The 11,806-nt window shown below is 30.4% G+C and overlaps 1 protein-coding gene across 1 annotated transcript; it reads left to right on the top strand.

The window, feature by feature from the left end:
- The first annotated feature begins 5,417 nt into the window (after positions 1 to 5,417).
- LOC106327834 (mechanosensitive ion channel protein 10-like) lies at positions 5,418 to 9,447 on the top strand. The gene is made up of 7 exons (XM_013766112.1): positions 5,418 to 5,559; positions 5,676 to 5,751; positions 6,130 to 7,505; positions 7,934 to 8,057; positions 8,427 to 8,720; positions 8,809 to 9,011; positions 9,100 to 9,447. The coding sequence occupies exons 3-7, from the start codon at positions 6,145 to 6,147 to the stop codon at positions 9,344 to 9,346; spliced, it is 2,229 nt and encodes a 742-aa protein (XP_013621566.1). The 5' UTR covers positions 5,418 to 5,559; positions 5,676 to 5,751; positions 6,130 to 6,144; the 3' UTR covers positions 9,347 to 9,447.
- The last annotated feature ends 2,359 nt before the right edge of the window (positions 9,448 to 11,806 follow it).

Below are 11,806 nucleotides of genomic sequence, written 5' to 3'. Positions count from 1 at the left end.
GTTTACAATCCCGCGCTTGCGCGGAGGCAATGCCCCTAGTTTCATTTAAAAAGGTAAAATGGTTTATAAATGAGCGATAAACAAATAATAAAACTAAAGAGAACAAAATATATATAAACATTTGACTAAAAGACTTAAACATTTACTAGTACTTATCTCATGTTTTGTTGTGCGCTTCTCCTTTTCTCACGTAAGGTAAGTTTTCTTTTTGTTATATTTATAAAATATATATTATTTATTATAAAATATAATATATTTAATTGAAAAGTGTTGTAAGTTTAGGAAAAAGAGTTGTAGCAATATATTGTGTTTTTTTGGTTGTGGTGTTGTGTTGTGTCTCATTCTTTTTCTGTATGCATAAGGTAAAAAATAAATAAATGTATATAAGAGTATATTTATTTAAGAATGATAAATACATATAAATATAAGAGTATATTTATTTAATAATGATAAATTAATATAAATATAAGAGTATATTTATTTAAGAAAAATATTAAAGATATTATTAAGATATTATTTCTAAATTAATCATTTATAAATTAATATGCTTTTCTATTATAAACATGAATATTGAAATAAAATAATGAACTATTTTTTATAAAGTTAGTTTTATCATATAAATTTTAATTGTTCTTATAAATATATTTATAATTATACATTATACAAATTATATTTTCATGTTATGCATATAAATATAGTTAAGAATTTACAAAAAGTTGTAAGCACGTAATAAAAAATTTTATAACACACTTAACATTAGAGATAATATTGCATATATGTTATGGACAAATCAAAATATTTTTCATTTACTATTTTATTTTTGCATATGTATTGTTTATATATTATTTTTTTGATGTTTTAGTGTAATTTTTATTGTTTAAATATATAATCTGCATTTTTGAACTGTTTTTGTCATTCGTAACTTATCAAATAATTTGTTCTGTTTGATTTGCATCTCTCCTGCATGATTCGTTTGATCTGCACTTGTTCCGTTTGATCTGTACCGCACGCATGAACTGCTTTTACCATTCGAAACCTAAAGAAGATGAAAAGAGTAGATATAATTAACGAGAATCCCAATGAAATAAAGAGGGTATATTACATTGTCAAATGTTGGAAGATTTCTTTTGTAACTTTTCAATCTTTTGAAATTGGTGGATTAATACATATCCAAAAACTTTATCACATTGTTACCATTTAATGTTTGATAAAGTGAACTTGATTTAAGTGAACTTGATTTATCAGTTATATATTTTACCATTTGAGTATCTCCAAAACACTATTCAAGATTATTATTATATGTAGATTTTCTTTTATTAGCATTTAGTTTCTTTGATACATTTATCCTCAATCGATATGAATATAATTCGAGTTGTTAAAGATGACATTGAATAACTTTTAATTGAATTAAGTACTTTTGGTAAAACTCTGCCATTATATATAAATGATGATCTTCTCTTTTAACCCTCACAATTTTTAGGATCGATCAATATTCAGTATACTAATCACTAAACTGAAGGAGGAAAATAAATCTAATATGGCTAAGGCAGCTTCTTCACTTATGTTCCCCATCATCTTCCTTGTTATGCTTGGTTTAGGTATACATTAGTCTTTTGTGTTATTCATAAAATATAATCAGTCTATGTTACTTTTTCCAAAAAGTATTACTTGAATTTTAACTAAATTCGCTGCTCCATGCCTTCAATATCGTAAACTTGTAATTTCTTGTAATATTAGCCTTGGGTATAACATTATCCTTTCTAGTTTACTCATAACAGTATTCAAATCTGTTCACAAAACACTACTATGATTTTTTTTGAAAAAAATTGGCTTTCTCCATCGGCAAATATATCATATATATTGCAGTTCAGTGTATTAATATATTTTAAATCTTAATTATTTTGTTATAAAAATATCAAAAATTGGTCTTGTTTGATATAGTTGAGCAGAGTATGAATTGTGAAGCGACTTTTTGGGCTTGTGGTGATCACTGCAGATCAAAATGCAGAGCTACCTTTGGACCAAAAACAACAGCACATTGTCTGAAACAAACTAATCAATGTATTTGTACTTTTCCTTGTCGGGTTGATAAGACTCATATTTGACTTTTAAGAGTGTTTCCATATGTTTAAAAAAATATGCAAGCAGAAATCCAGTCTTTAACAATAAATATTTTAATGTTGTAAAAAAAATATGTTAATAACATTTTCAATTAAATCGCGGATGTCAATAAAATTTATAGAAGAAAGCTAGTAGTAGTAACTACATAGTTCAAGAGAATCGACTTTCCCTTTGCTCTCTTCTTAAATTACGTCTTGATCGTGAAACTTACCCTCTTTCTCAGTTTTTCTTCTCAAAAACTCAATCTTGGCTTCAACAACGTGAGACCGTGTAAGAGGAATTTGAGTGTGTATGGGCTTGAAAATATTGACTTACAATGGGCGCTAAAGATGGATAAATAGGCCTTTTCTTTCTTGCATTTAAATCGAACTTTTTTTTTTTTTTTTTTTTTTTTTTTTTTTTTTTTTTTGTAACTTAGTTTACTTTGAGTTTTCATTTGACCTAATTACCAATTTGATTATTGTATATAGTAGTATTCCTTGATTGGTAGAGCATTAGTATTAGCATTGGCAGTATCAGTATGCTATAGAAGCAGTATGCTGCAGGAGCTGTATGCTGTTGCTAAACTGTTTAATAAGATGATTGGTAGAGCAGTATGAGTATGTTATTTAAAATTATTATAAAAATTAATATATAATATATAATATATTTATTTTAAATGAATATATTTCTAATATATATATAAATATATTAACATATAAAATTAAAAAGATATATAATTAATTTATTTTATTTAATAATTTTAAAATTATGCTTATATCGAAAAATATTATTTTAAAATAAGTTTTATAATTAAAATATATATTTTTAAAAATAATATTTCACACTTAAAATAAATTAAATTATATTTTAAATGTGAAATGCTATTTTTTAAAAAAATATTTTTTATTGTAAATTAATTTTAGAAATCAAAATTTTATTTTCTAGATATAAATAAATGAATTAATTATACATTTTCTTTAATTTTATAAATTTTAAATGCAAATGCTCTTTTAAAAGCTTCATATGAGAGCATTGACCAGAGAGCATCTGGAGAACATTAGCATTTAGTAAATGATTCTTTAAATGTTTTTCTAACAATTGTTGATTGAATAATGTTGAGCATAATGCTAATAATAATGCTCTACCAATCAACGCCTTAGACAGACATGACAACACATGCTAAGCTGAAAATTAATGGAATGATTAAAGAGTATTAAAACAGCTATTTAGTAAATCGTGCAAACGGAAATTAATGGAGACAGGTTGTTTGTCTGGTCCAACAATATTTAGTTTAATGGAGGCGAGTATTAAAAGGACTACTTGCAAGTTTTAAATGTATGTACTAGGCCTAGTATGTACCAATATTTAGTTTATTAAAGTCCGTTTAACACATTTTAATAGAACCCGCTTTCTTTTCGATGAGTCTTCGACATTTGATGTACGTAGCTACGTTTTAACAAGAAAGGTATATATTTTTTTAGGCAGTTGAGTACACTGTACATAGGACTAGGAAAGTAGGAATCGCAGGATAATTCGAACATGTTATATACTTCGATTAAAAACCAAGTATTTTTTTGCTGGAGATAAAAAATAAAAATGTTTGTTAATCACTTAATTGTAATGTTTGTACGACGACGACGTTGGAATTGTGTTTTCTTTATTTATATAACATGTGTATTCCGAGACTCGATTTATGATTAATTCCATTCTTTTAATCGAGGTTTTTACCTTCAGGTAAGAGACAATTCTTAACTTTTTTTTTTAATTTTAACTAAGAAAATATAAGAATTGTCTCTTAAATAAGAGATATAAGAGATGTCGGTTAGCCCGAAAAATGTTAAAAAAAAAAAAAATTCAAATCATGAGTTAAGAACCCGGACTAAGAGACCGAGGTTAATCATGTTCCTAGACATATAATTCAGGATAAAGGGATTCATTGGTTACCCTCAGTCATGTGAACTTTAGGTTCAAAACCAACTGATGTAACATGTGTGTAAGTTTAAGAGGGACCATAGAGTCATCAATTAACTTCGACCACCGTCCTCTTTACCCCTATAGACCACAGCCGCTGGGTTCGTTGGAATCAGGGGTACAGGTATTTCGGATTTTCGGGTGTAGAGGTGTAAAACTCGTTCGGGTATTTCTGTACTTCGGGTCGGATTCAGATATTTTTAGTTCGAGTTCGGTTATTTCAGATCGGGTTCAGATATTTAGATTTTGAAAAACAAAATTAAATTTTCATTTCTCAAATTTATTGTATTTAAAAATATAACTTTCACTTAACTAATTTTTTTATTTTCAATAGATTAAATGGTTAATAGATTTCAACATAACATTTTGAAACTAAAAAGACATTAATTTGGTTATTGTGTTTTAAATTTTTTATATAATTTTTTTTAATTCTTGAAATAAAAAGCTTGACATGCATTTTAAGTGAGTAGCAAATCATTTTCTCCGTAATTGTATGTATATCATATGAACTTAAAATATGTATAGTATCAATATAAATATTCTATATAAAATGAGAGATGTAAACTAGAAATATAAGGTTAATTATACATATGTTTGGTTATTTTCGGATATCTATTCGGGTTCGATATTATTCGTTCGGGTTCGGATATCCAATTTCTCCTAATTCAATACCCGTTCGAATATTCTGTTACTTCGGTTCGGATTTCGGTTCGGGTTTTTTGGATCGGGTTCAGATGCCACTTCGGATATCGGGTAAAGTGTCCACCCCTAGTTGGAATTATATTTTGTCTCCAGTTTTAACGACTTGGAAATTTGGTTGGTGGAGGGACGGACTACAGTTAGTCAAATTAATGAACTCTTGGCGCCCAATAGATATATTAAACATGCCATACACACTCGTTAATAATTTACTCGAATGATTAAAAACAAACAGCTAACGACGTAATGGAAATTGATGATTGATAGAGACAGAGAGTGGTCTGAAAAGTTTATTTATTCGTAGGCTTGTAAAGTCTTATCCAGAGCCGGTCCTAAGGAATCCCATACCAGATTCAAGTTTAAAAAAATAGGCCACTCTTTTGAGTTTCGAACCCAGGTTGGGCCAAGAGAGTATGCAACATTCATATGTTGCCACCAGACTACAGGTAATTTTTGAAAAATTGTGGCCGAAATTTTATTTATAATAATGAGGCCGGAAGCCACTGCTTCCTTGGCTTGGCCCAAGGGCCGGCTCTGGTCTTATCTCTCGCTCTCATTCTTTGGGCCGGCATTTAAAGGTAAAATTAACGACTCCACTCATTAAGTGGTTTGTTCATGTAAGATCTTCTTCTCAAACTCATTTTTTCTCTTTCATCTTTCCATGTTTTGTTATCTCTTATAGTATTATATTTGGCTTTTCGTTTTTGTTGGGTTCTGGGTTTTAGCCTTTTCTGAGACAAACTTTCCCCACTGCTATCAATCATTTGTTTTTCTTCTTTTGTTCAGGTCATTACTATCTGTAGGACTTTCTTATTTACCAAATGTTTGAACTATTTCTCTTTACAATTGGTCCTGGTGTGTACTATCTCCTAAGATCTCAGTTTATCTTTTGCTATTTTCAGGGTTTTCTTCTCAAGAATGAGCTGATTGCTATACTCACAGCAGAAGACGAAGAAGATTTTGTGTACCTCACTACTGGTAACCTTATTCTTACTAGGGAAGTATAGATTTATTATTTGTTTTTAGATCTTACTTATAAATTTAGTAGGGATTAATGATGGGTCCTCTTGATAATCTTCTTGTGTAAATCCATTGACTTTGTTACACATCTCTGCTTCAAGAACTTAATTAGTGTTTATATTCGATATATTAATTTCGTCAAAAACTAAGAGCAAGAGCCTGAGTATCTTGTCCATAAGCTCATTTTGTTTTACAAGCCTCTGATAAATCAAACTCTTAATATTTATAAGTTTAGCTCAAAAACTGGAACTATTTTTCTTTTGCCAAGAAAAAAAAAAACTGGTACTCTTCACCTCCACACTGTTCTTACTCTTGTTTTTGGGGAAAAAAACTCAGAGCCACTGTTGTCAAATGGATGCTAGTAGCACTGGAATGGCAGAGCCAAGGAGTAGCAATGGAGGAAGAGATGTTGTTATCAATGTCTCAGGCGAGGAAGCATCAAGGGTTTCTTCAAAGATGGCTTCACCAGAATCTGAAAAAGCAATGCCTATCAATAAAAACTCCTCTCCTGAAATCTCTAAGCTTGTCGGTAGTCCAAACAAGCCTCCTAGACCTCCAAATCCAAGCTACGACGGTCTAACTCAAAGAAAATCTTTTGCAAGGTCGGTTTACTCCAAACCAAAGTCCCGGTTTGTGGAACCATCTCTTCCTGTAGACACAAATATTTTAGAGGAGGAAGTTAAGGAACAACTTGGTGCTGCTTTCTCTTTTAGTAGAGCTTCCCCTAACAACAGATCAACAAGGAGTGTGGGGTCAACAACACCGTTAACTCCGAGTAAAGCTGTTGAGGCTGAGAAAGATGAAGACGAAGAAATCTACAAAAAGGTGAAGCTGAGCAAAGAGATGAGGAGAAAGATAAGTGCGTTGGCGTTGTTAGAGCTAGCTTTCTTTGTGGTGATCTTGAGCTCTTTGGTTGCTAGTTTAACCATTGATGCCGTGAAACGCCATAACTTCTGGGGGTTACAAGTGTGGAAATGGTGTGTGCTTGTGATGGTTATCTTCAGCGGAATGTTAGTAACCAACTGGTTCATGCGTGTGGTTGTGTTCCTCATAGAAACAAACTTTCTTTTGAGGAGAAAAGTGTTGTACTTCGTGCATGGGTTAAAGAAGAGCGTCCAAGTCTTCATATGGCTTAGTTTGATACTCGTTGCATGGGTGTTTCTATTCAACCACGACGTGGATAGATCCCACGCAGCCACGAAGATCCTCAACGCTATAACAAGAACGCTTATCACCCTTCTTACGGGATCATTCCTCTGGCTGGTGAAAACACTCTTGTTAAAGATCCTTGCGGCGAGTTTCAACGTTGTGAACTTCTTTGATAGGATTCAAGATTCTGTTTTCCACCAGTATGTTTTGCAAACGCTCTCTGGTCCTCCGCTTATCGAAGAGGCGGAGAGGGTGGGGCGTGAGCCGAGGACAGGGCAGTTGAGTTTCGCGAGCGTGGTGAAAAAGGGAGAGGTTAAAGAGAAGAAAGTGATTGATATGGGGAAGGTTCACAAGATGAAGCGAGAGAAAGTTTCAGCGTGGACGATGAGGGTTTTGGTGGAAGCTGTTAGGACTTCGGGTTTGTCTACTATCTCTGACACATTGGATGAACAAGCGCATGGAGATGGGAAAGAGCAGGCTGATAGAGGAGAGATTACTAGTGAGATGGAGGCTTTGGCTGCTGCTTATCATGTCTTTAGAAATGTTGCTCAGCCTTGCTTCAGGTGAGAGATTAATTAACAATATTTTTCATATTCTTTAGATATGCTGCTAAGGCTGCAACTGGAATGTAATTTTTATGAATGGAATTATGTGGAATTAGCCATTCATAAGAATTCTAAATAAAAACTACCAGTTACAAGGAAAAAGCAAACTTTTTGATTCTACTCATTCCTGTGAGATGAATGAAAAAAACTGTAAGTTACGTTAAAATTCTTTCATGATGAAAAAAGTAGAGGAATGGAAGGAATGAGTGGAATGAGATAACTTAAATATAATTGGATACAAAATATATAATTCATTCCTTTTATCACTCAAATTAGAGTCATTCCATTCCATTGTATCCCATATATTCCAATTCTTTTTATTCCATACATTCCTAAAACAATTTACCAGTTACATCCTAAATATTCTCTAATGGTTATTGTTTCAGTTACATAGAGGAATACGATTTGCTTAGGTTCATGATTAAAGAAGAGGTTGATCTTGTGTTTCCTTTGTTTGACGGTGCTGCTGAGACCGGGAGGATCACCAGAAAAGCTTTCACGGAATGGGTGGTAAAGTCTCCTCAAACACTTTCACACTACAGTCTCAAATTATTCTGTTCAAAAAAATATTAACTTTATATTTAATGATTTAATGAAATAGTTTAAGTCAAGAGGTCTACTTATATGTTTGATGTTTTTTTTGAAATTATAAGCTCTAAATTTAACAGTATATTTACAAACTTCAAGTTTTACATCATGTATATATTTTTGAAATATTCTTAACTTTTTTATTTTTAGACTCCAACTATGTTTGACTGCTACACTTGCACGTGCTATTAGACGGCTCTGCACTTTTACACTCTTTTGTTCTTAGAGATTATCAGTCTGTGTTTCTTGATTTAGACCTCCTGTGTGTGTTGTGTGTTGCTATTTGATCAGGTTAAGGTGTACAATAGCAGGAAAGCTCTAGCGCATTCCTTAAACGACACGAAAACAGCGGTTAAGCAGTTAAACAAACTTGTGACAGCGATATTGATCGTGATTACTGTTGTCATTTGGCTGCTGCTTCTAGAAGTAGCAACGACTAAGGTGTTGCTGTTCTTCTCCACTCAACTCGTGGCTCTGGCTTTTATAATCGGAAGCACTTGCAAGAATCTCTTTGAATCCATTGTGTTTGTCTTCGTTATGCATCCTTATGATGTAGGTGATCGCTGCGTTGTCGACGGTGTCCCGGTAAATCTCACCACCCAAGATCCATTTCATTATTACTATTTACTACATGTCTCTGTACTTCATTTCACATTCTTGTGGTTCTTTTCAGATGCTGGTTGAAGAGATGAATCTGTTATCGACGGTGTTCTTGAAGCTTGACAACGAGAAAGTGTATTATCCAAACTCTGTTTTGGCCATGAAACCGATAAGTAACTACTTCAGAAGTCCAGATATGGGAGAAACAGTTGAATTCTCTATAGCGTTTTCAACACCAGTCTCAAAGATAGCACATCTCAAAGAAAGAATCGCTGAGTAAATACTACACCCTTCACTCATTTGAAACTGTTTGGTCAAATCTTGAAAGAGTTCTTAATTTGTTTTGTTGTGTGGAAACAATCAGTTACTTGGAGCAGAATCCGCAGCACTGGTCACCGATACACACGGTGGTGGTTAAGCAGATAGAGGACATGAACAAGCTGAAGATGGCTTTATACAGCAACCACACTATCACGTTTCAGGAATACAGAGAGAGGAATATCAGAAGAACTGAACAGTCTTTGGCTATTAAGAAAATGTTGGAGGATCTTCACATTGATTACACTCCACTTCCTCAACAAGTCCATCTCACCAAGCTCGACAAAATTTGAAAAAACCGGTTTGGTATACTATTGTCAAATGTTGCTGGTGCTTTTTTTTTATCTACACCTTTAGATTACAAGATGAAATCAATATTCAGTTGTTACAAATTTATTACAACGTTTTTATTTGGCATTACATTCACAAATCTTTTAAGCTTACAATAGTCTAAATGATTTCTAACCAAAACTTTTGACATGGACTCATCAAAGACTTCTTATGATTACCAATGCAAACATTATTCGTATAAAACACTCTGATCTTAAAGAAAAGATAGCAATTATGAAGAAAGCCTAGTTTGTTAATGACTATAAGCTCGAAATTAAATTTGATGACACTAAAATCGAAAGATATCCAACTAATGATAGTAGTAATTAAGAATTTGTTTTGATTAATTTCACCATATACATATAAACATTGATTTCAATATATATTTAGATAATATTAATACATGCATATATAATCTTCTTTGCATGATTAGTTACTTATTAAGTACTCTCTCCATTTCATAAAGTCTAGAAAAAAAAAATTCAAAAAAAAATTACTTTTACATTTTCAATGCATATTTTATTAACTAATTGAAAAATTCAAAAAATTTAATTGCATTTATTGATTTTTTATTGATTTAAAATTATAAAAAAAAATCACACAATTATGCAAATTTAATATGTTTTATTAAAATGTGTGAAAAATCTAAAATATATAACATTTTGAAACGAAGAGAGCAATCAGGGCATCTTCATCCATATTCCATTTTTTTCTCTAAAATGGAGTAAAAGTGAATATAGAATAAAAAATGCTTCAACCCAACTCTATATCTCACTCCATAAATAGAGTAATCTATTTTTTGTTTGTTCATCACTCTATTATGGAGTGGGAAATGAAGTAGAGTTCGAGCAATTTTACTTTATTTTTACTTTTACTCATTTTAGAGGAAGAAACGGAAGAATTTCAAAGAAATGGAAGAAATGGAGTTTTAGCATCGGAGGTGTATGGTCATCTTTGAACTTCATTTCTTGCTCGAGGGACACGTCGCTTTGGTCATAGTCATACAAAACTATGCACATCGTGCTAATCACTCTTATAGAACCTCTCTTGTTTCTTTAATGGCACCTATAAAATATTATTAGCTCTTCATTTAATTACTCTATTAAATATAAGGTTGTTCGATCAAAGCTACAAACTCATAATTAATTAATCAGAATACACATATATAGACTAGCGACACATAGAGGCATATACCATGCAGGCATGCACAACAAATTATTTTAAAATATATAAGTATTTAAACATTTAATAAAGATCCTCCACCACTATTGACGAAACTAACATTGAGATTTAAAAAAAAAACATTGATATTTTTAAAAATTGTATTAAGTTTCAAGAATTTGTATATATATACACTCGAAATTTTGATTTCATGGTTTCACTAGCAATAATACTTTGTCAATAATTAACAAGAGCGTTATCACCTTACAAGTCACATGTGGTATCAATGCAGAATGAGTATGTATCTGTATACAATTATGCGCGTATATCCGCGGTCATCCAATAATCTCAATAAAGCATAATTTACTTAATTTGTTATGTATTATGTGCAATCATTAGGATTTAGAGGGAGTATTGTTGTATGCAAATACATTGCACGATCTTTGTTTAAAGATTGTACTTCGTTAACTATACTTAGAACTAGGTTAAGACGCGGGATCAACATTATATATAAAAATTATTTTATGTATTAAAATTTTTTACATATTATGAAATAATAAATATATATTAAATAATTAAAAGTCAATAACTATTAAATATATAATTAAATTGGTGTGAACATATTAATCAATTTTATTAATCCAAAAAATATTTTTTTATATTTGATAGGATATGTTATTAAATTTAAATGATATATACTAACATAGATAATATATTTTAGTATATTTTTAATATTAATGTCTATTAAATAATGATTTATACTCATAGAGTTTTTTTGATCATTTGTATTTTTTATAGAAAAAAAATTAAATTACTAATAACAAAATTTTCATTGTGGGATTAATAGTTTTAGTAATTTATAATTTAAAAAAAAAACAAGTTGTCAATGATCGTTCAAAACTTTTATCAAAAAAATTATTCAAAGTAAATTTTGAAACTAAAATATTGTATTTTATATGGTTTATAGTTTAATTTAAAATGATATATATATTAATCTTAATAATTAATTAAATTAGACTTCTTACTTATATAATTTTTGTAATCATTTGTATTTTTTCATAACAAAAATTTTAAACTATGGATCATAAAATTTGAATGTGAGACTTTTAACAGTTTTAGTAATTTATAGCCGTTTGTAAAAAATCAAAATATAACATATACATAAAATCTAAATTTTTATTATATGGTTATTGTAGTTGTTTAATTTATTTATATAGTTTAAAATTAAACAAATATGATAGAAGATACACTATTTTTTATCA

The sequence above is a fragment of the Brassica oleracea genome, chromosome C2 (genome assembly GCF_000695525.1).
Source record: "Brassica oleracea var. oleracea cultivar TO1000 chromosome C2, BOL, whole genome shotgun sequence".
Classification (NCBI taxonomy): Eukaryota; Viridiplantae; Streptophyta; class Magnoliopsida; order Brassicales; family Brassicaceae; genus Brassica; species Brassica oleracea.
The sequence above is the reverse complement of the archived record's forward strand: the minus strand, read 5'-3'. Positions and strand labels throughout refer to the sequence as shown.

Coding starts and splice junctions, on each gene's coding strand:
- LOC106327834 (XM_013766112.1), top strand. CDS start 6,145: ATGGATGCTAGTAGCACTGGAATGGCAGAGCCAAGGAGTAGCAATGGA. Junction 8,058..8,426: donor AAGCTTTCACGGAATGGGTG/GTAAAGTCTCCT, acceptor CTATTTGATCAG/GTTAAGGTGTACAATAGCAG. Junction 9,012..9,099: donor CTCAAAGAAAGAATCGCTGA/GTAAATACTACA, acceptor GGAAACAATCAG/TTACTTGGAGCAGAATCCGC.